Here is a 24,826-nt window from a genome sequence, read left to right on the forward strand (position 1 = left end):
TGAAAAACAGCATGAAAAATAGCACACCATGGAGGAAGATCATTCTAGCGTTTAAATGCCAGAAACAAGCATCTGTCTGGCGTTTAACGCCAGAAACAAGCACCAAGCTGGCGTTTAACACCAGAAACAAGCATCAGTCTGGCGTTAAACGCCAGAAACAGGCTATATTTGGGCGTTTAATGCCAGAAACATACAGCAGTCTGGCGTTAAACGCCAGGATTGCACAGTAAGGGCATTTTGTACGCCTAATTGGAGCAGGGATGCTAAATCCTTGACCCCACTGGATCTGTAGACCCCACAGGATCCCCACCTACCTCACCATTCAAATTTAAACCATTTCCCTCCCAAACCCACCCATTCACACACATCCATCTCCTCCATCTTCTCCACTTCTTTCTTCTTTTGCTCGAGGACGAGCAAACCTTCTAAGTTTGGTGTGGTAAAAGCATTGCTTTTGTTTTTCCATAATTCAGTGGTAGAGCAATTGACTGCAGATCAAAGAGCTATGAGGAAAGAGCAACAAAGGCAAGGAAGAGACATAGAGGAGCTCAAGAGCACCATTGGTTCTTCAAGAAGAGGAAGACGCCACCCTCATTAAGGTGGACCCATTCCTTAATCTCCTTGTTCTTATTTTCCTGTTTTTCGTTTACTATGCTTCATGTTTAATTATGTTTGTGTCTTTATTATATGATCACTAGTACCTAAGTGTCTATGTCTTAAAGATATGAATGTCCTATGAATCCATCACCTTTCTTAAATGAAAATTGTTTTCTGAAAAAGAAAAAGAAGTACATGAATTTCGAATTTTAAAATAGTTTAATTATTTTGATGTGGTGGCAATACTTTTTATTTTCTGAATGAATGCTTGAACAGTGCATATGTCTTTTGAATTTGTTGTTTATGAATGTTAAAATTGTTGGCTCTTGAAAGAATGATGAAAAAGGAGAAATGTTATTTGATAATCTAAAAAATCATAAAAATGATTCTTGAAGCAAGAAAAAGCAGTGAAGAACAAAGCTTGCAGAGAAAAAAAAATACGAAAAAAAAGAGAGCAAGAAAAAGAAAAAGCAAGCAGAAAAAGCCAAAAGCTCTTTAAACCAAAAGGCAAGAGCAAAAAGCCAATAGCCCTTAAAACCAAAAGGCAAGGGTAATAAAAAGGATCCAAGGCTTTGAGCATCAGTGGATAGGAGGGCCTAAAGGAATAAAATCCTAGCCTTAGCGGTTAAACCAAGCTGTCTCTAACCATGTGCTTGTGGCGTGAAGGTGTCAAGTGAAAACTTGAGACGGAGCAGTTAAAGTTGAGGTCCAAAGCAAAAAAAAAATAGAGTGTGCTTAAGAACCCTGGACACCTCTAATTGGGGACTTTAGCAAAGTTGAGTCACAATCTGAAAAGGTTCACCCAGTTATGTGTCTGTGGCATGTATGTATCCGGTGGTAATACTGGAAAACAGAGTGCTTAGAGCCACGGTCAAGACTCATAAAGTAGCTGTGTTCAAGAATCAACATACTGAACTAAGAGAATCAATAACACTATCTAAATTTTGAGTTCCTATAGATGCCAATCATTCTGAACTTCAAAGGATAAAGTGAGATGCCAAAACTGTTCAGAAGCAAAAAGCTAATAGCCCCGCTCATCTAATTAACACTGATCTTCATAGATGTTTTTGGAATTCATTGTATATTCTCTTCTTTTTATCCTAATTTGTTTTTAGTTGCTTGGGGACAAGCAACAATTTAAGTTTGGTGTTGTGATGAGCGGATAATTTATACGCTTTTTGGCATTGTTTTTACTTAGTTTTTAGTATGATTTAGTTAGTTTTTAGTATATTTTTATTAGTTTTTAATTAAAAATCACATTTCTGGACTTTACTATGAGTTTTTGTGTTTTTCTGTGATTTCAGGTATTTTCTGACTGAAATTGAGGGAGCTGAGCAAAAATCTGATTTAGGTTGAAAAAGGACTGATGATGTTGTTGGATTCTGACCTTCCTGCACTCAAAGTGGATTTTCTGGAGCTATAGAACTCCAAATGGCACGCTTTCAATTGCGTTGGAAAGTAGACATCCAGGGCTTTCCAGCAATATATAATAGTTTATACTTTGCTCAAGTATAGATGACGTAAACTGGCGTTCAACGCCAGTTCCATGTTGTAGTCTAGCGTCCAGCGCCAGAAACAAGTTACAAGTTGGAGTTTAACGCCAGAAACAGGTTACAACCTGGTGTTGAATGCCCAAAACAGCCCAGGCACATGAGAAGCTTAAGTCTCAGCCCCAGCACACACCAAGTGGGCCCCAGAAGTGGATTTCTGCGCTATCTATCATAGTTTACTCATTTTCTGTAAACCTAGGTTACTAGTTTAGTATTTAAACAACTTTTAGAGATTTATTTTGTACCTCATGACATTTTTAGATCTGAACTTTGTACTCTTTGATGGCATGAGTCTCTAAACTCCATTGTTGGGGGGTGAGGAGCTCTGCAGCGTCTTGATGAATTAATGCAATTATCTCTGTTTTCCATTCAAATACGCTTGTTCCTATCTAAGATGTTCATTTGCGCTTCACTATGAAGAAGGTGATGATCTGTGACACTCATCACCTTCCTCAATCCATGAACGTTTGCCTGACAACCACCTCCATTCTACATCAGATTGAATGAATATCTCTTAGATTTCTTAATCAGAATCTTCGTGGTATAAACTAGAATTGATGGCGGCATTCATGAGAATCCGGAAAGTCTAAACCTTGTCTGTGGTATTCCGAGTAGGATTCAAGGATTGAATAGCTGTGACGAGCTTCAAACTCACGATTGTTGGGAGTAGTGACAGACTGATGACAAGTCATCTTAGCCCATTTTAGCTAGTCTTTTTCTTTAGTTTTCATTAGAATTATGCACTTTCTTGAGCTACAAGCAAGCTAATTGAGTAGATTTTCATGTTCCCCTTGATTGAACCAACCATATGTGAATTCATGCCATTTCATGAGGTTTTGAGCTATAATTGTTGCATATTGTGGAAGATTGAATACCTCATGATTTTGAGCAAAACTTTGATTAGTTTGGTTGATCAATGATAGGTGAAGAAGGCTTGGAGAAAGGTTGAAGCAAAGAGGAATGGCAAGGAGTGAAGAGAGGACAATGGAATAAATGAAAATTGAACCGGGTTGCATGAAGTTAGCCCCAACGTTAGCCCCCTAACTTGGAGGCTAACGTTGGGCATGTAAATCACTCCCTGGAAGTAGCCAACGTTAGCTCCAACGTTAGCCCCCTAACTTGGAGGCTAACGTTGGAACTTGAGAGTTTCTCCCCTGGGCACTAACGTTGGCACATGAACCACAATGGGGGAATAAGCCAACGTTTGCGCCAACGTTAGCCCCCTAACTTGGAGGCTAACGTTGGCGCCACTCACACCAAGCATTGCCAACGTTAGGGTCAAAGTTAGACCCCTAACGTTGGCACCAACGTCCAAACCAGGGAATTTAGCTTGCTGATATGAAAAGTTAGGGTCAAAGTTAGACCCCTAACTTTGACCCTAACGTTGAGATCATCTTTGGCCAACTTCAAAAACCGGTTCAATTGGTTCACTTCGGTTCTTCTTCAATCTTCAAAGAGCAATCAACCAAGGCCTCTTTCAACCCAATTCCACCAAGAACAAAGGCCCAACTCAAGGCTTGAAGATCATTTTGGAAAGTGTATAAATAGGATAGAATTCAAGTTATTGGGAGAGCTTTCTTTTTAGAATTTTCAATATAGTTTTCGGAGAGCTTTTGAACTTGAGTGAACTTTAATTTCTTGTTTTCATTGCTTTCAATTTTCATTTTACATTTGTCTTGGATCTTGGATTGGAGAATTGAAGAAATTCTATTTCAATCTCAATCTTGGATCTCTCTGTTTTCTTTACTTTGCTGTTAATTGAATTTCATTTACGGTTCATTGTTCTTCATCTCTTTTCCTTGCAATTTACAATTTCCTTGCTATTGTTCTTGTTTGATCTAGGAAGGCATTGAGATCTAGACTTAGTTTTCTAGTCTCTGGGTCCTGAGATCTGAATTTCTCATTTCAATTCCCTGTTTATTGCTTTTTCTGTTCATTTACTTTACTGCTTCAAGATCCGATTCAATCCCAATTCCCTTTCCCTCTTCTGTTTGATGCAATTTAGTTTTTCCTTGTTTAAATTCTGCAAATCCATTCCCCAATTCCCTTTATATTTCAAGCAATTTATATTCCTTGCACTTTAAGATTCCGCAATTTACATTTCTTGCACTTTAAGTTTCTGCCATTTAATTTCTTGTTCTTTAAGTTTCAGCAATTTACTTTCCCGCTCTCTTTAATTTCATGCAATTTACATTCTGCAATTCATAAATCACCCAACCAACACTTGATTCGCTTGACTAAATCAACCACTAAACTAAAATTGCTCAATCCTTCAATCCCTGTGGGATCGACCTCACTCCCGTGAGTTTTTATTACTTGATACGACCCGGTACACTTGCCGGTTAGTTGTGTGATGTTTTGTGAGAGATTCGTTCCTCATCAAAATATCTCATCAAGTTTTTGGCGCCGTTGCCGGGGATTGAATAGATTGACAATGATTAAGTGAGGTGGTGATCTAGATCAAGCATTTTTTCTTTTCTGTTTCTTTAATTTTTGACTTGCACACTAACTGTTTGAGACTTTGTCTCTACTAACCCCCACTGCACTCAAGCTACAGAATGCTCTGTGCATCTTTGCTGTTTTGGTTGTATGACATGAACTAAGAGAGAGTTCTCCATCTCTGGAATTTCTGAAGAAGGGCACCAAGAAATGGAGGAGACAGTAAGGAAGTCCATAGTGAGAGGAGAAAAGCTGAGGCACTATGATTTTCAGCCTCCATGATCAAAGAATGAAGGATGTCAAGCTAGTGACAATAAAGAAGCGCTTTGTTGGGAGGCAACCCAACCTGAGGTAGTTTTCTTTTCATAGCTATTTTAATAAAAAGGTTAATTAGTTTTATCTATATTGCAAGAAGCTAAGTTTGGTGTTGCACACCAAAACAATCTAAGGGAGAATGAAAGATTCTAAGTTTGGTGTTTCACCAAAATCCCATCATAAAACACATTCTCAATTTCTGCATAATGCTGGCTTCAAGCATGATGGATGAACTAGTTAACTATTCTGCTGTTTCCTAGTTTTCAGTTTTATCAATGTTGAAAAAGAAAAAGAGTTTCACACATGGTTAATCCGATGCATTGGCAAGGTGCTAAGTTTGGTGTTCCCACACCAGAGTAAGTACAAAGGCCACGAATAAATCATGCAAGCTAACCATTTTTCAAGTGCTTGGGAAACAAGCAACTTTCAATATCATTGCAGAGGTCCATACAAGCTGTTGGAAGGACTGAGCATCATCAACCAAAGAAACAAAAGATGAACCTAAAGGCCAGCAATGATGATGATGAGAAGAAGGAAAGCAAGTAAACTTCAACAGGTTGTATTGTTAAGTCATTGTTTTGCATCAAATATTGCTGTGATTGAAAGTGGATTGTATCCTGATCTACCCTGCCTGTCTGCATAGTATAGTTTCTTTTCTATTTACCCCTGCCTGCATACATAGTATAATTTCTTTCTTTATAATTCAATAAGCAAGATGTTTGATCATTCACAACATTCTTATCTTCAAAACTTGTTTGCACTCAATTTCTAAGAAATGCATCACATGAAAGTTCTTTGAAAAAAAAGGATTGAGGAATTAAACAATTTTGAGGCAAGCAAAAGATTAGGAGAAGTGGTGGTTCTGGTTATATGATTTTGTACTGAGGTTGCATGCTTGTGAAAACTTGCATGGGAGCTCATAGGCGGGACAAGAAGTTCAAAGAAGTATTGTGGAGATTCTCAAAAATCTATTGATCCAAGAAGCAGCAAACAAAACAAAAGAAAGAAAAGAAAATACAAAAACAAAAAGAACATGGCCCAAGGCTCTGAGCATCAATTACTAGGCAGAAAAGAAAGAAGAAACAATGACTCAAAGAGTTGTTAGCCTGGTAAAATGCTTGTGGTTGAAGTGTGTCAAGGAAAGAGGCTTGAGCAAGTAAATCCTCAGGGGTGCTTCAACACCTAATACCTTAAAACCAACTGGTTTAGGAGTATTGATTGAAAGCTTATCTAAAGAGCCGCCTTGAGACATGATACTTAGAGTCGAGGCCAAAGCACAGAAACTATAAGCTGCTTCAAGGTGATTACATATATAGAGATCTCCATGATACCATTTGGATGAAAATCCTAAGACTTACGACTCCCAATATGTAAGGACTAGTGAGCACTGAAGCCCTTGCATGAGCATATGATTTAGAGTTCACCCCACTGATACTTGATCACTTCACTCACTGCACTTTACAAATGTTCCTCAATCCATCTTAATTAAAAGAACCTTGGAGCATAAATCTATTTCTTGCTTGAGGACAAGCAAGCTTTAAGTTTGGTGTTGTGATGACAAGTCATCTTAGCCCATTTTAGCTAGTCTTTTTCTTTAGTTTTCATTAGAATTATGCACTTTCTTGAGCTACAAGCAAGCTAATTGAGTAGATTTTCATGTTCCCCTTGATTGAACCAACCATATGTGAATTCATGCCATTTCATGAGGTTTTGAGCTATAATTGTTGCATATTGTGGAAGATTGAATACCTCATGATTTTGAGCAAAACTTTGATTAGTTTGGTTGATCAATGATAGGTGAAGAAGGCTTGGAGAAAGGTTGAAGCAAAGAGGAATGGCAAGGAGTGAAGAGAGGACAATGGAATAAATGAAAATTGAACCGGGTTGCATGAAGTTAGCCCCAACGTTAGCCCCCTAACTTGGAGGCTAACGTTGGGCATGTAAATCACTCCCTGGAAGTAGCCAACGTTAGCTCCAACGTTAGCCCCCTAACTTGGAGGCTAACGTTGGAACTTGAGAGTTTCTCCCCTGGGCACTAACGTTGGCACATGAACCACAATGGGGGAATAAGCCAACGTTTGCGCCAACGTTAGCCCCCTAACTTGGAGGCTAACGTTGGCGCCACTCACACCAAGCATTGCCAACGTTAGGGTCAAAGTTAGACCCCTAACGTTGGCACCAACGTCCAAACCAGGGAATTTAGCTTGCTGATATGAAAAGTTAGGGTCAAAGTTAGACCCCTAACTTTGACCCTAACGTTGAGATCATCTTTGGCCAACTTCAAAAACCGGTTCAATTGGTTCACTTCGGTTCTTCTTCAATCTTCAAAGAGCAATCAACCAAGGCCTCTTTCAACCCAATTCCACCAAGAACAAAGGCCCAACTCAAGGCTTGAAGATCATTTTGGAAAGTGTATAAATAGGATAGAATTCAAGTTATTGGGAGAGCTTTCTTTTTAGAATTTTCAATATAGTTTTCGGAGAGCTTTTGAACTTGAGTGAACTTTAATTTCTTGTTTTCATTGCTTTCAATTTTCATTTTACATTTGTCTTGGATCTTGGATTGGAGAATTGAAGAAATTCTGTTTCAATCTCAATCTTGGATCTCTCTGTTTTCTTTACTTTGCTGTTAATTAAATTTCATTTACGGTTCATTGTTCTTCATCTCTTTTCCTTGCAATTTACAATTTCCTTGCTATTGTTCTTGTTTGATCTAGGAAGGCATTGAGATCTAGACTTAGTTTTCTAGTCTCTGGGTCCTGAGATCTGAATTTCTCATTTCAATTCCCTGTTTATTGCTTTTTCTGTTCATTTACTTTACTGCTTCAAGATCCGATTCAATCCCAATTCCCTTTCCCTCTTCTGTTTGATGCAATTTAGTTTTTCCTTGTTTAAATTCTGCAAATCCATTCCCCAATTCCCTTTATATTTCAAGCAATTTATATTCCTTGCACTTTAAGATTCCGCAATTTACATTTCTTGCACTTTAAGTTTCTGCCATTTAATTTCTTGTTCTTTAAGTTTCAGCAATTTACTTTCCCGCTCTCTTTAATTTCATGCAATTTACATTCTGCAATTCATAAATCACCCAACCAACACTTGATTCGCTTGACTAAATCAACCACTAAACTAAAATTGCTCAATCCTTCAATCCCTGTGGGATCGACCTCACTCCCGTGAGTTTTTATTACTTGATACGACCCGGTACACTTGCCGGTTAGTTGTGTGATGTTTTGTGAGAGATTCGTTCCTCATCAAAATATCTCATCACAGACGCAAAAGAATCAAGGGATTCTATTCCGACATGATCGAGAACCAACAGATGATTAGCCGTGCTGTGACAGAGCATTTGGACCATTTTCACTGAGAGGACGGGAAGTAGCCATTGACAACGGTGACACCTTACATACAGCTTGCCATGGAAGGAGCCTTGCATGTGTGAAGAGGAGTACAAGAGAAAAACTGAAATAAAGAAGACAAAGCATCTCCAAAACCCCAACATATTCTCCATTATTGAGTAACAAGTATTTGTTTTATGCCCTTTGACTTTTTACAATTAAAACTAAGAATTATTATTGATATTATATCCTGACTAAGAGTTACAAGATAACCATAGCTTGCTTCAAACCAACAATCTCCATAGAATTCGACCCTTACTCATGTAAGGTATTACTTGGACGACCCAGTGCACTTGCTGGTTAGTGGTACGAGTTGTGAAACGTGTGATTCACAATTTCGTGCACTAGTATGCCAGCATTGAGAAGTTTATGCTAAGGAAGTTCCGAAGGCCCCATCGAGTTCATTTGGTGTTGTACGACAGTAGCTCCGAAAAGTATGAGTGCTCGTGCAAGTTATGGAATAGTCTACGGATTCCCTGTAGTCATATATTTTGTGTGATGAAAGAGCTTGAGAAAGAGGAGTTGCCAACCTAGCTAGTTGTTCATACTCTAGGTCGAGCTATCCGACCTAGGGAGATCGAAGACAAAGAAACCGACCTCTTCAGATCAGGACCCCCGACCTCTTCTTTAAAAGAGTTCGGCCAAATCAACATGAGAGGCCCGAACAGGCCCAAATGAAGGGACACAGCCCAATCTAAAAGCAGTTAAAACCTAGAAGGATAAGGGAGGTTTCCTTGAAGATAAGATGACCTCACTTAAAAGATAAAGATAAGATAACTAACTTATCTTATCTAGAAAGGTCAGCCTACACTACTATAAATACAATGGAGCACCCAGGTATCACTACTAGAATTTTAACATTTACTAACACTTTTTATGTAACACTTTTTAAAATGTTAGTTATACTAATAAAATTATACTTTTAACAACATTTATAAAATAAATTTTAGAAAATATAATTTTTAAAAAAAGAAAAATAAACATCAGATACAAACGTTACCAAATAGACAACGTTACTAAAGTTTTAAGTTTGAACGCATCTTCTTTGCAGTTCATTTTCTTCACGATCGAGATCGAATTTCTTTCTCGTTCTCTTCTGAATCAAGTTTATCTATCCAAATTAATTTCTTTCTCGTTCTCTTCTGAATCAAGTTTATCTATCCAAATCATTAACCTCAATCGGTTCATATTCTTATTCTCGATCAAGGTTTTGCGATTTCAGCGTGATTTGAATCATTCTCGAAATTTTGATTCGCTTCTCGATTTCGATCTCAATTTTGGTAAAAATTTTCTCTTTTCGTTCATTCTATTCACTTTGTTTTCAATTTTTCATTCCTTGCTGATTTTGACTGAGATCTGAATCGTGCTTCAACCTAGTTTCTCGAATCTTTCGATCCTTATATTTTATATTCAATTTCCTGCACTTGTTTCTCTCTTTGTTTTTTCTTTCTTAGTATTTGTTTCTGAAACTGTGTTCAATCCTCTTTAATATTCACTTAATAATTATTAGTTGATTTAGATTTTTAATTGGTTATTTAGTAGTTAGGTTTTGAATTTAGGTTTTAATTAAGTTGTTTAAGGGGTTGACATCTAATGTGACAGGAAGAAAGTGGTGAGGAAGAAAGGATTAAGGATTGATCTTCAAATTTGGGATAGTTTGTTTGAGGTGAACTACGAGTAGAACATGTTTGTGAATTTGTCTCAGTGAATATAGGTACACTGCTGTGATTATCATTTGATTATGAAGTGAGCATGTAATAGTTACTCACCAATTTTAAATGAAAACTTGCGCATTACTATTTAGTTTATTATTATTCTAGTTTTTAAATCTTGCATGACCCTCTTCCTTGCTGTCCTCTTTCGTATTCAAGCTTATGTTTGCTTCTGGCTTTGCAGGCTGAAACTCTCCTTCAATATTTGAGAGAATCAAGACAAGAAGCATCGTCTTCAAGTTCTTAAAGTGGAGTTATTACTACTACTACTACTACTTAGGAAGGTAATTAATTATACAATGTAATGGTTCAATGTACATCCCCTTGTGGTTTATTTCTAGCAGTCCTATTTTCTTGTCTCCTTTCTCTAATTAATTAAATGTTATTGGAACACAGAATGCATGATACTATATATATAAAATTTGATTAAAAAACTTATATATAAAATAAGTAAATTTAAAGAGGAAACTACCTACACACGGGTGGCGTGTGTATATATGTATATACACACACACACATATATATATATGTATATATATATATATATATATATATATATATATATATATATATATATATTCCTTTTGGCATGGTTAGGGAAGAATTAAAGAGAGAAGAGAGGATCACAGATTTTGACGATTTGGCCTTTGTGACAATAATAATATCCACGTTAGTCTCTTTGGTGTTTAAAGTATATATATATATATACACACACACATTCCTTTTGTAATTTTGATTGGCATGGTTAGGGAAGAATTAAAGAGAGAAGAGAGGATCACAGATTTTGACGTAGTCCTGCATTATTTGATTTGGCCTTTGTGATAATAATAATATCCACGTTAGTCTCTTTGGTGTTTAAAGTAGAGACTATTCTACTATAATTTCTCTAATGTTGCTTCATTTTGTACTAATAAAATAGAATACTTTGAGAAATAATGTTCTATACCTTTTTGTCTATGACACCATAGTGCAACAATAATTACTAATAATGTTCAGTATCTCATATAGACCTATACCTATACTTCTCTTTAGCTTAATTGTTTATTTTTTTGTTTAAGTAAACTTGATAAACATGAATGAAAAAAGAAAAATGGAACCATTTATGAATATATAAATCTTCAGTTGTCATGATTTAATGATTATTAGCAGTTTAGCAATACTCTTTTTAAGTTTACTTGTGATATGAGTATGTATGACACTGTGGCTATGATAATGATATCAGTTAGTTGAGTAATTGACTCTCTTCACAGGGTCCTAGCTGTTCCCTTTGACAATAATTATGAAATTTTTTCTTAGGAGATTCTTTCTTATGTTTTATTTTACAAGAAGAAATAATTTCTATTTGGAGGTGTTCTTTGTTGTCCCTGCTACTAACATCCACCAGTTGGTACTCTAGGTTCATATGCACCAACAGCAGCTTCATGGCCGAAAAAGAAGATCCAAAAAGAATTTAATTTTTTGAGGTTTAAGCAATCAAGTTTAGTATTTCATTGTGAACGCATTGAGGGAGGGCATACATGCCAAGAATGTAAGAGAAAATATATTGTGAAAGTGCCCTCTGGGCAATCTTTTGAATCTGAACCTCCAGCTTTTGATTCAAAAAGAATTTTGACCTCTGTTAAAAATTCATTGGATGCTTTCTATAGGTTTTCCAGGCCTCACACGGTTATTGGCACCGTAAGTTAAACCTCTTCTAGAATTTATCTTTAAGATAGTACATGGATCTTATGGTTAATACTTTAATTTATTTGTTTGAACCAGTTTTTTGGATTATTGTAATATTCTTATCATTTTAAAACTAATCACTTTATCTCTGTTTGCATAGGCATTGAGCATAGTTTTTGTGTCTATCCTAGCAGTGCAGACTAATAGATAAGGTATGGATCTTGCTAATAGAAATAAAAATCTTGGTGACTAATAAACGCTTTTCTTTTGTACCTGGCTTCTGAATTATTCAAGTAGAATTTCTATGTGATTTATCAGTTGCTATGTGAACAATAAGGATCAAACTCTATATCTTTTGGTAATAGAAGATTTAATATCATGTCATGAAACTGTCTCTCCTAAAAGCTTAAGTTGTTAGGTAGAGATACATAAATTGTTATATATCTATCAGCTTGTAGCATGTCATTTACTACTTTTGGTTATTTATTTATTAACTTTTGTATGCAGGAAGATCTGTTTAAATTACTTGGTGAGAAACATCAGCTCTATGAATTTCTGGATACATTCTACATGCAATGCTCATATATTCTTTTCAACAAGGAGCATGTCAAAGCTATTCTTTCAGAAATTGTTAAACATAAAGCGGCAGAGAATGAACAACGGATACAGTCTTACATGAATATGTTGGTGGTAAGGACATGATGTTTTAGGTGTAGTAAATTATTGCATTTGGTTATTGGAAGCACTTATATCTTCTGTTCCCAAGGTGAATTAGATAGATCCTAGTTTAATTTACTCACTTTTCTCTTATTGTTTGTTTAGTATTTACTAATTTCTACAATGTGTTCTTCATTTTAAGGTTGTAGAGAGTCCTGTTGATTCTGCATTGTTCCCGGATAGGGCACCATTATCAGTACTTCAAAAATGTGAGGAATTTTCTAGTTGCTGTCCAGTTATATAAGAGAATGATATGGCTGCAAAATTAGTATGTTAATTGGTGTTATCTTGTGATGTTAGATGACAAACATGGAGCACTTGAATTCCTCAAGTTAATATTAGCATGAATTTTATTATTTTATTGTAAATACTTGTATGCAGTCGAACTGATCTTTACTATAGAGAAAGTTTGTGCAATGTAAGCATATCGAAGAAATAGGAAAATTGACTTATTGAATCAATTTAGTGTTTAAATATTTTGGATTTAATTTATAAAGTGGGTGTAGAATATTGTAATATTTTTTTATTGTTAACAAGAAAGATCTTTTGCAACATTTTTTTAATGTTAGCAAAAAAATAAATTGTAACATTTATTAGAGTATTGCTATAGAATATCTATTGTAACATTTTTTAAAGTGTTATTAAAAAGAGTTATTGTGACATTTTTTAAATGTTACATAAAATATATATTGTAACATTTTTTAAGTATTACAAAAAATATCTATTGTAACATTTTTTTAAGTGTTACCAAGAAAGGTCTATTGTAACATTTTTCATAATATTACTATAGAAGATTTATTGTAACATTTTTACTAAATGTTATTAAATCTTTAAAAGAATGTTAGTAAAACTCTTTAGTAACATAGGGTATATTTAACATTTGTTAAAATGTTACTAATATATATAGGTAACATTTTAATATGATTTAGTAACATTTTTTAAATGTTAGTAAAAGTCAAGTATGTAGTAGTGTATCACTTATACTTTGATTCTACTAAAAACCTGCTTAATGCCCATGTTAACTTAAGTATCAGAGTCTCTTGCAGGTACCACCCCCTCCGATGATCCAGGATCAGCAGCACCACCAAATACAACAAGTCGGACTCGTTAGTTCCGGCCACCACCGCAGATCTCGACCGAGATCGACCTACAGTTTCAGGTAACCATCGGAACATTGGTGCCGTTGTCGGGGAACCTAGAAGTCATCCCATCATCATGATGGACAACCGTGACAATGATCACAACTCTGGTATGGAAGAAAGAACACCGCATAAGAACGCAGACATCACACCAAAGGATACACCTCAACCGAACGGAGACAAGGATTCTCCAAATACAGAAATTTTAGATGTCCTCCGAGAACAGCAGGATCATCTCAAATAGCTCGAAAAAGAGGCCGACCATCAACGAGAAACTGAGAGGAACCTACGAAGAGAAACTAGGCGACGACGTAAGCTAGAGGACAAGATCCTAAAGCTCGAAACAGATCTCAAAAACAAAACTTCTCACTCCAACCATGAAGATAACTCCCACAGGGATTAAGATCCCTTCACTAAAGAGATCATGAAAGCTAAAGTTCCAAAGGATTTTAAAGCTCCCGACATGACGTCATATGACGGCACCTCAGATCCCAGCCATCATCTCAGTAATTTCAGAAGCAGGATGTATCTCACTGACGCCTCGGACGCCGTTCGATGCAAAGCCTTCCCGACCACCCTGACAAAGACAGCAACCAAGTGGTTTGACAGTTTGCCTCCAAGATCTATCACAAGTTTTGATGACCTAGCCAAAAAATTTCTTGCCAGATTCTCCATCTAGAAGGACAAAGCCAAACACGCCCCGAGCCTACTAGGAATCAAGCAAGGAGATTGGGAAAGTCTTCGCAACTACATGGAAAGATTCAATAAAGCATGTCTGGACATACAAAGTCTGCCAACGGAAGTAGCCATTATGGGTCTCATCAATGGCCTGCGAGAAGGACCTTTTAGTCACTCCATATAAAAAAAGCATCCAGCATCTCTGAACGAGGTACAAGAAAGGGCAGAAAAGTACATTAACATGGAGGAGAACTCTTGATTAGGAGAAACCTCAAAGTCCGGATTCTCCTACCCACCTCGGTACAATGATAAAGAATCCAAGAAAAAAGGAGATCAATTCAATGAGAAGCCCAGAAAGTACCACAATTACACCCCCCTTTGGGTGTCTCTTGTAGATGTCTACCGAAAAATATGCAACACTGAGAAGATCCCACCACCCCGTCCAATCAAAAGCAAAAAAGAAGGGGGAAATCGGACAGAGTACTGTGAGTAATACCGAATTTATGGACATCCCACTAATGAATGCTTCGACCTGAAGAATGTCATAGAGAAATTGGCAAGAGAAGGTCGACTAGATCGGTACTTAGCCAACAAAACAGATGAACCAAGAAAAAGAAGAAGGGATGAAGAGGTCGGACGAACTGAACGACCACCTCACATTCCTGAGAGACATGTCCATATGATAAATGGAGGATTCACAGGAGGAGGAATCTCTAAATCATCTCGTAAAAGACACCTTAAAGAAGTATATCATGTAGGGGAAGGAGAGAGGTCATCTGACCTCCCCACTATTACTTTCACTCAAGAAGATGCAACAGGCATCATTCTGGGACATGATGATCCCATGGTCATCACCATCATATTAGCTAACGCTAACCTCCACAGAACATTAATCGACCAGGGAAGTTCCGCGGACATCTTATTTAAAACCGCCTTCGACAAACTCGACCTACAAGAAAAAGAGCTTAGACCATATCCAAATAGCTTGTTCGGACTAGGAGACACCCCGATCCAACCACTCGGGTATATCTCGCTACACACAACCTTTGGAAAGGGAACCAGGTCAAGGACACTTAACATAGACTACATTGTAGTCGACATGAGCTCAGCTTACAACGCCCTAATAGGTCGGACAACACTGAACCAGTTCGCCGTAGTGGTCTCGACTCCACATCTATGCATGAAGTTTCCAACTCCAGAAGGGATCGCCACGATAAAAGGAGACAAAAAAAACTGCACGTCGCTGTTATAATGAAAGTCTGAACCTCAAAGGCAACCCAAAGGGAGAGGAAGTCCATACCATAGAACTCGGGGGAATCCGAACTCGCAAAGAGCTCCGCCCTCAACCAGAAGGTGAGATTCAAGAAGTTCAAATTGGAGACGATCCAAGCAAAACAACAAATATAGGGGTAAATCTAAGAGAAGACTTAAAGGAACTACTAATAAAGCTCTTAAAAGACAATTTTGACCTCTTTGCATGGAATGCTGCCGACATGCCTGGTATCGATCCCGGACTAATGTGCCACAAATTAGCCGTCTACCCAGGGTCTCGGCCAGTACAGCAAAAGCATAGAAAGCTTGGCCTGGAAAGGTCACAAGCTGTAGAGGAGCAGGTACAAGTCTTGTTGGAGGCAGTTCATAAGGGAGGTAAAATACCCATTATGGCTAGCCAATGTGGTGTTGGTCAAAAAGTCAAATGGAAAGTGGCGGATGTGCACTGATTACACCGACCTCAACAAAGCCTACCCAAAAGATTCCTACCCACTCCCAAACATTGACACACTAGTTGACGCTTCGTCAGGATATCAGTACCTCTCCTTCATGGACGCTTACTCAGGGTACAACTAGATTCCAATGTATCAACTTGACCAAGATAAGACATCATTTTTGACCCCAAAAGCAAATTACTGCTACATAGTTATGCCCTTCGGACTCAAGAACGCTGGGGCTACATACCAAAGATTGATGAACAAAGCCTTTGCAGACCACATTGGGAAGTCGATGGAGGTTTATGTAGATGATATGCTGGTAAAAACACAAAATGAGGAATCCTTGTTGCCCGACCTCGCCAAAGTGTTCGACACCATCGGAAAGCATGTAATGCGACTTAACCCCGCAAAATGCACATTTGCGGTAGAAGCTGGCAAATTCTTGGGCTTCATGCTCACACAAAGAGGAATTGAGGCGAACCCAGATAAATGTCAGGCCATACTCAACATGAAAAGTCCAACCTGCGTTAAAGAAGTACAACAGCTCAACGGAAGACTGGCAGCCCTGTCCAGGTTTCTAGCTGGGTCGGCCATCAAATCTCTCCCCGTTTACGCCACATTAAGGAAAGGAATGAGGTTTGAATGGACCACAGAATGCGAGCAAGCCTTCCAAGATTTTAAAAATTTTTTGGGGCAACCGCCCATTCTTACCTGACCACGAGAAGGAGAAGCACTCATATTATACCTCGTAGTAGAAAATCGGGCAATAGCCTCCACACTAGTCAGAGAAAACAAAAGTGGGCAACAACCCATTTACTTCATCAGCAAAGCCTTACAAGGGGCTGAACTGAACTATCAAAAGATAGAAAAGTTCGCCTACGCACTCATACTCGCTTCTCGCTGACTTCGCTCGTACTTTCAAGCGCACACTATCAAGGTTCGGACCAACCAGCCCATAAAAAGTATCCTACAGAAGACAGACTTAGCTGGAAGAATCCTACAGTGGGCAGTCAAGTTGTTTGAATTTGATCTTCTATATGAAGCTCGGACAGCCATCAAGTCACAGTATCTGGCCAACTTCATTGCTGAGTATACGGATACCCCGGGAAATCCCACAAAATGGAAACTATATGTGGACGGCTCTTCAAACAAAACTGGGAGTGGCGCGGGCGTGATAATAGAAAGCGATCAGGGAACCCAAGTCGAACTCTCATTAAAATTTGACTTCCCTGCTTCTAACAATCAAGCCGAATACGAAGCATTACTGGCTGGTTTTAGGCTGGCTAAGGAAGTCGGAGTTCAAAAGCTCACCATCTTCAGTGATTCACAAATAGTTACCTCGCAAATAGAAGGGAATTACCAGGCCAAGGACCCCACCATGAAAAAATATCTGGACAAGACCAGAGAACAGCTCGGACAACTCGGAGAATATGAGATCCAACATATACCTCGGGAACAAAATGCTCGAGCTGATGCACTCTCAAAACTAGCCCGCACCAAACCAGGGGGCAATAATAGAAGCCTCATCTAGGAAACATTGCAAAGCCCATCAATCTTAGTGGAAGAAAAGGTCCTAACCATATCAGGTCAGGATCAGGGGTGGATGACTCCCATAATCAACTACCTCAAGACAGAGGCACTCCCCACAGATAAGAAGGAGGCAAAGAGGTTGATACGAGAAGCACAGCACTACACCATAGTAGGCAACATCTTATATAGAAGAGAGATCTCAACACCCCTCCTAAAAATGCGTACCAACCTCCAACATAAAGGAAGTCCTGGAAGAAGTACACAACGACATGTGTGGCAACCACTTGGGGGGGAGGGGTGAGCTCTTTCCAAAAAGGTACTCCGAGTTGGATTTTTCTAGCCAACCTTACACAAAGAAGCAACAGAGTTCATCAAGACATGCCCACCATGTCAGAAGCATGCTAACTTTCACGTCACCCCACCAGAAGAGCTCATCAGTGTAACGTCGCCCTGGCCGTTCGCAAAATGGGGGCTAGACCTCCTCGGACCCTTTCCCCAAGGATCGGGACAAGTCAAATTCCTCATTGTATGGGTGGACTATTTCATAAAATGGATTGAAGCAGAGCCCCTAGCCAATGTCACTGCTCAAAAAAGTCAAAAATTTCTATACAGGAATATTATCACAAGGTTTGGAGTCCCTTACTTCATCACCACAGATAATAGTACTCAATTTACTGATACAAGTTTCAGGAACTTAGTAGCTGACTTGAAAATAAAGCACCAATTCACATCCGTAGAACACCCACAAGCTAACGGACAGGTAGAAGCTGCCAACAAAGTCATACTAGCCGGGTTAAAACGAAGACTACAGGACGCAAAGGGAGCTTGGGCCGAAGAGCTCCCACAAGTCCTATGGGCATATCGGACAACTCCGCACTCCACCACAGGAGAATCACCCTTCCGACTTGCTTACGGAATGGAGGCAATGATCCCAGTGGAGATAGAGGAAAGATCCCCCAGAATAATCCTCTACAATGAAGAGGCCAACTCTCAAAACCAAAGGGAAGAGCTTGACCTACTACCCGAGGTCCGAGAAAGAGCTCAGATAAGAGAGGAAGCGCTAAAGCGTCGAATGACTTCAAGGTATAATCAGAGGGTAATCCAGCGAAGCTTCACCAACAATGACCTCATCCTAATCCGAAATTACATCGGAGCAGGTCGATCAGGAGAAGGGAAGCTAACAGCTAACTGGAAAGGACCTTACCGAGTTGTAGAGGTACTGGGAAAAGGCTACTACAAGGTATCTGTTCCAACGGTTACCTGAAACTGGAGGTCGATCTCGGTCGAGATCTTCTGTACCGGTTGGTGCCAATGTGTCCGGCTGGTGAGTGGCGGCTGGAGTTGTCGTGTCCAACTTGTTGGCTGGCTACACTGCTGATCCTTAGTCACCGGAGGGTGGAGGATACCTGCAAGAGACTTCGATGCTTAAGTTAGCATGGGTATTAAACAGGTTTTTAGTAGAATCAGAGTATGAGTTATACCTGGGTGCTCTAGTGTATTTATAGTAGTGTGGGCTGACCTTTCTGATAAGATAAGTTAGTTATCTTATCTTATCTTATTTTGAGTGAAGTCAGCTTATCTTCAAGGGAACCGCCTTTATCTCTATAGGCTTGGATTGCCTTTGGATTTGGGTCGTGTTCCTCTATTTGGGCCCTTTATTGGGCTTTCCTGTCGATTTGGCCGACCTCTTTGAGAAGAGGTCAAGTAGCCTGACCTGAAGAGGTTGGTCGCTTTGTCGCCGATCATCCCAGGTCGGATAGCTCGACCCAGGGTATGAACAGTGCCCCTGCTTGAGCTCGGTCTTCTCTTTTTTTTTTCTTGAGGTCGAGTCCTTGACTTCGGTTCTTCTCTAGTGAAGCCGAACTCAAGCATTTTATCGATTTCTTCCTTTGTAGAACCTTTTTGAATGTAGAACATTTTTTTCTTTAAAGGTGCGCGCTTCTGTATTAGCGCTTTGTTCTAGGGAACGTGCGAGGGTTTAATACCTTCATTAATTAGTATTAATTGCCCCGTTTCCCTTGGCTTTATTTTGAATTTTTCTTCCTCAGAAAACGGTTTTTCTTCTTTGTTCTTCTTCGTAACTTCTTCTTTTACTTTATCACTTTTTGCCTGCGCTTTGTCTTTGCTTTGTGGCATCATTCGGCGATTTTCTGGGCGATTTTGTTTTTGAAGCTTCTTTCTTCATTTCAGGTTGGTTCTTTCTTCCTTTCCTTCTACGTCATTTTTTCTGCCTGATGGTGAGAAAGTTTTGATTTTGCTTTGAGAAAGTTTGGATCTTTCTGCTTTTGCTGTGTCTGGTTATTGTCGTAATGCGTGCTCTGAAGTTTCTTCGCCCTTTTGTATGAATCTTTTCATCTTTCCTATTGCTTTGACACCCTTAGGGCTTTTGCATGTTATCACTATTTTCGTTTGTGCTTTTGATGATAATTTGTTTGATTCTGGAGAAAAGGCTGTGTCTTTGACGATCCTCTGCTTGGCATGTTTGGTGTTGTCGAAGCGTTTTGCTGATAGACTATAAAAAGATAGTGGCTTTGATGACTTTTGTACTTTTTTGTGTTTTGTCTTTCTCCTATGAAAATGCTTGCTATTTGAAATCTTCTTTTCTTGTTTGGGGGATGCCGAGGCGTAAGCTGTAGATTTTTCCTGAAACCTTGCTTTGTTACTGCCTCTAAAGGATGCCCCAGGACTTTGGTTTGAGTCTTGGGGTTTTCCTTTTCTATTTGTTCTTCTGTATACTAGTCGAGTTATTTTGCCCCTCGTCCGAGATATTTTTTGGTAATCCCATCTTCTTTTCTTATTGTAGGATTAGTTGGCCTCATGTCTTCTCGCAATAACATTGTAGAGATGTCTTCTAAAGTTCCCGAGGGGATGTCTGATTGGCTGGACTCCCTTGTCTTGATGTGTGTCTCTGTGGTGGATGCTGATTTTTGTGTAGAGCTGAGGAAACGTCATAGGATTTGTGGTAGCAGCGCCCGGGAGAGGGATTATGAGCTTGTGGCGCCTGATTCTGATGAGAGGGTTTGTTTTCCTACTTTGGTCGAGGGAGAGCGTCCCTTTTTCTATGCCTATGAATATTTCTTCAGCCAGTTGGACATTACCTTTCCTTTTACTGCTTTCGAAATTGATTTGTTGTGGTCTTGTAATATTGCCCCATCCCAGCTTCATCCGAATTCCTGGCGTTTTATCAAGATTTTTCAGCTGCTTTGCCAAGAGTTAGGCATAACACCTTCCCAGACTCTTTTCCTCTATCTTTTTGTATCTGCCAAGCCTGGAGGTTCCTCCAAAAAGAAAGCTTCCTGGGTTTCTTTCAGGTCGGCCCAGGGGCATAAAGTTTTTGCCATGTATGATGAGTCTTTTAAAAATTTTAAGAATTATTTCTTCTGAGTCCGTGCTGTTGAGGGGGTCCTCCTTTTTTTTCTTGATGAGAATGACGAGCCTGCTTTCCCTCTAGAGTGGCAAAAGAATGTGAGAGTGTCTCGCTATACATGGGAGATGCTTGATGAGGTTGAGCGGGCTTTTGTAGTTGTTCTTGAAGATTTGTGGGGGGAACCACCCCATCTGGATACAAAAAGATTTTTGAGTGATCCATCTTCGGCTCGAACTGCTTTGGGTACTGTCTGACTTGTTTCTGTACTTGTTTCTTAGTTTTGCTTCTTCTAGAGAGTAACTTATCACTATGGTTGATTCTGTATTTTCAGAGATGTCGAAAAACAATGATTCCATGAAGGCCTTCAAGAAGGCAAAGAAGGTTGCAGCTGCTCAAAACATTTCGGCCAAGGTGGCGGGAGAGGGGTCTTCTCAAGTTTCGGTGAAGCTGCCTGTGCCAAGTTCTCCTGGGCCGAGGAAGGTGATCCCTACTCCTCGAGTTCGTCCGGCTGACCCTCCACAAACTTCTGCTGCCACTTCTGGTGCTCCTCCCAGCAAAAAACAAAAAACAATTGAGCCTTTCAACCTTGACGCTCCTGACTTTGATGTAGTGGAGTTTGTTGACCAACAGATCGGTCCTTATGGTGCCCTCCCCATGGATGATGTTTCGCTCCTTCGCCATTTAGATTTTATAACTCAGAGCAGCATCAAGATGGCCCATATGGGGGCTGCCCTGTATCGGACTGCTCAAAATCTTCCTCTCCATGCCACCAAAGCCTTTATGGAGGAGGCTAAACAAGAGTTTGATAGGATGAAGGGCTTGAAGGAGGAGCTTGAGGTGAAGGTGGCCAAACTGGAGAAGGATTTGAAGAATGAGAATGCGAGTTCCTTTGCTCTGGCAGCTTCTGTGTGGTTGGCTGAGGACACAACATTGAGGCATAAAGACAGCTACGTTACAGACTATCAGGAGGGGATGCATTTGAAGGAGGAGTTGGAGAATGCCCGAGCTGATTACTCTGAGCTCCAGGGTCATCTTGTTAGCAGTGTGAATGCTGCTTACGAGAGCCTGAAGGAGCAGGTTCGAATTATTGCGCCTGAGGCCGATCTTACTCTTTTTAGCCTGGATAATGTTGTGAGGGATGGTAAGATTGTCCCTGATGACCAGGATGATGACGATGTCGATCCTCCCCCTGTGCCTTCTGCCAAGGTGTCGGCTTCTATAGCTCCTCCTGCTGGGATCGTTCGTCCAGAGTTAGATCATGATTGTCAAATTCTGAATAGGGACGACGGTACAGTAGATGTTGTGCCTCTCCAAGCTCGCCCTCCTTCACCTCGGACTGATGCTGCCGAGCAGTCTTCTAATCTTAGCTGAATTTTCTTGGATATTTGTGTAGATAGCCCGGCTTGTGGGCTTTTAAACTCTTTATTTTGTACTTTAAATATTTTGCTTGACTGTTGATACTCCTTCTGGTTGCTTGTTCAGCAACTTTTGATTTTGAAAAAATAACAAATAGCTTTCAAGCTTTTGGGCCTGACCCTGAAGCTTGTTATAATATTGTATTTTATATCATGCTTGTTTGCACTTGTCTTGGCATCTTTCTGGGTTTTAAGAATGCTGAAGCCTTGCTGCTTGGCCTCTTTGAATTGCTTTGTGTTTATTGCTTGTAGCTTGGATCCTTTTAGGTTGTGGATGTGTGGACCCCACTTGTATTTCGATTTTCCAGCTCTTGTATTTATTTCTAGCAATCCATAACCGATTTCTTTACGTTGGTCTTTTTCCCGTTGTTTTTGTAGTCCTCTTTTTTGGACCTTTGTCAGGTCTCTTTCAGGGACTACTTTTATAACTTGTTGGTTGTAGGAGATCGACTTCTTTGCGTCATCTTTTTCCAAGTTATTTTTGTAATCCTCTTTCTTGGACCTTTGTCAGGTCTCTTTCAGGGATTACTTATATAACTTATTTGTAGGAGGTCGACTTCTTCATGTCGTCCTCTTCTAAGTTATTTTTGTAATCCTCTTTCTTGGACCTTTGTTGGGTCTCTTTCAGGGATTACTTATATAACTTGTTTGTAGGAGGTCGACTTCTTCATGTCGTCCTCTTCTAAGTTATTTTTGTAATCCTCTTTCTTGGACCTTTGTTGGGTCTCTTTCAGGGATTACTTATATAACTTGTTTGTAGGAGGTTGACTTCTTCATGTCGTCCTCTTCTAAGTTATTTTTGTAATCCTCTTTCTTGGACCTTTGTTGGGTTTCTTTCAGGGATTACTTTTATAACTTGTCCGTTGTAGGAGACCGACTTCTTTATGTCGATCTCTTCTAAGTTATTTTGTAATCTTCTTTCTTGGACCTTTGTCAGGTCTCTTTCAGGGATTACTTATATAACTTATTTTTGTAGGAGACCGACTTCGTTAGGTCGATCTCTTCTAAGTTATAGCAATTCCTCTTTTATAGGGTTGGCCAGACCTCTTTCCAGGGATTTGCTGATAACTTGGGTTGACTCGGTCCGACTTCTTAACGTCGGCTAGTCTTTAAGTTATTATTTAGCAATCCATAAGACCTCGTCGGGTTCTTTTTCCGGATCACTTTCGATAACTTCTTGCATTATTCTGTGTTCATCTTTGCCGATTTGTAGAAGGTGGTTTCTATCTTTGTTTGTTCGACCTTTAGATGAATCACGTTTTCATCTCTATTGGTCTTTATCGTGATCGTGCAGTGAATCTGTTTTTCACTTTCTGCCGATCTGTTGCTTTATAATCGGACGATGAATGCTTCAGATTAATGCGTCTTGAGAATTTGTAGAATATCTAAAAATATATTTTATTCAAAAGCAAGTGCAAATATATACATACGGGATTTTTTCATCCCTTTAAATCGGATAATTTTTGGATCTCGACTTGGTGCCTCATTAAAAAACCTTTTCAGGAAAAAGAGTGCATCCGAGATCTTTTACCTTCTCTAGCTATAGTACCTTCTTAGGTTGCAGGCGTGCCATGATCTGGGAAGCTCTCGTCCATCGAGTTCGGACAGTCTGTAGTAGCCCTTTCCAAGTACTTCTATGACTCGGTAGGGTCCTTTCTAGTTTGCTGCTAGCTTTCCTTCTCCGGGTCGAGTTGTTCCAATATCATTTCGGATTAGGATGAGATCATTCTCAGCGAAACCTCTTGGCACTACCCTTTGATTATATCTCGAAGCCATTCGTCACTTTAGCGCTTCTTCCCTGATCCGAGCACTTTCTTGGATTTCCGGAAGTAGGTCGAGCTCTTCTCTTTGAAGTTGAGAATTGGCTTCTTCATTGTAGTGGACTACTCTAGGCGACCCTTCCTCGACCTCTACTGGGATCATTGCCTCCACTCCGTATGCTAGTCGAAATGGTGATTCGTTTGTGGTGGAATGTGGCGTTGTTCGATACGCCCATAGGACTTGTGGAAGTTCTTCGGCCCAAGCTCCCTTTGCAGCTTACAGTCTCCGTTTCAACCCAGCCAATATGATTTTGTTGGCAGCTTCGGCCTGTCCATTGGCTTGAGGATGTTCGACGGAGGTGAACTGGTGTTTTATGTTCAGATCGGCTACTAACTTTCTGAAGCCTGCATCTGTGAATTGGGTGCCATTGTCCGTGGTGATGGAATATAGAACCTCGAACCTTGTGACAATGTTCCTATATAGGAATTTCCAGCTTCTTTGAGCAGTGGCGTTGGCTAGGGGCTCTGCCTCGATCCACTTTGTGAAATAGTCTACCCCTACTATGAGGAATTTGACTTGTCCTGATCCTTGGGGGAAAGGTCCGAGGAGATCAAGTCCCCATTTTGCAAATGGCCAAGGTGAGGTTACGCTGATGAGCTCTTCTGGCGGGGCGATGTGAAAGTTGGCATGTTTCTGGCATAGTGGGCATGTCCTTACATACTCTGTAGCTTCTTTTTGTGGAGTTGGCCAATAAAATCCAGCCCGGAGTACTTTTTTGGTGAGAGCTTGTGCTCCGAGATGATTACCACAAATGCCACTGTGTACTTCCTCTAAA

General features: G+C 39.6%; 1 protein-coding gene and 1 long non-coding RNA gene across 4 annotated transcripts; both read left to right on the forward strand.

Moving 5' to 3' along the window:
* Positions 1-11,402: 11,402 nt before the first annotated feature.
* LOC112738114 (uncharacterized) lies at positions 11,403-14,823 on the forward strand. Of its 3 annotated transcripts, none has more exons than XR_011869629.1 (6): positions 11,403-11,538; positions 11,657-11,687; positions 11,836-11,887; positions 12,183-12,365; positions 12,535-12,601; positions 13,427-14,823. It is a non-coding gene; the product is annotated as an uncharacterized lncRNA (long non-coding RNA). The 3 variants fall into 3 exon arrangements; XR_011869630.1 differs by having other exon boundaries at positions 13,439-14,823; XR_011869631.1 differs by lacking the exon at positions 13,427-14,823 and adding an exon at positions 12,693-12,993.
* Positions 14,824-17,705: 2,882 nt separating this feature from the next.
* On the forward strand, positions 17,706-22,384 carry LOC140177937 (uncharacterized). The gene is made up of 2 exons (XM_072211788.1): positions 17,706-21,058; positions 21,147-22,384. The coding sequence occupies exons 1-2, from the start codon at positions 20,941-20,943 to the stop codon at positions 22,184-22,186; spliced, it is 1,158 nt and encodes a 385-aa protein (XP_072067889.1). The 5' UTR covers positions 17,706-20,940; the 3' UTR covers positions 22,187-22,384.
* Positions 22,385-24,826: the final 2,442 nt, after the last annotated feature.

The sequence above is a fragment of the Arachis hypogaea genome, chromosome 13, assembly GCF_003086295.3.
Source record: "Arachis hypogaea cultivar Tifrunner chromosome 13, arahy.Tifrunner.gnm2.J5K5, whole genome shotgun sequence".
Lineage (NCBI taxonomy): Eukaryota > Viridiplantae > Streptophyta > Magnoliopsida > Fabales > Fabaceae > Arachis > Arachis hypogaea.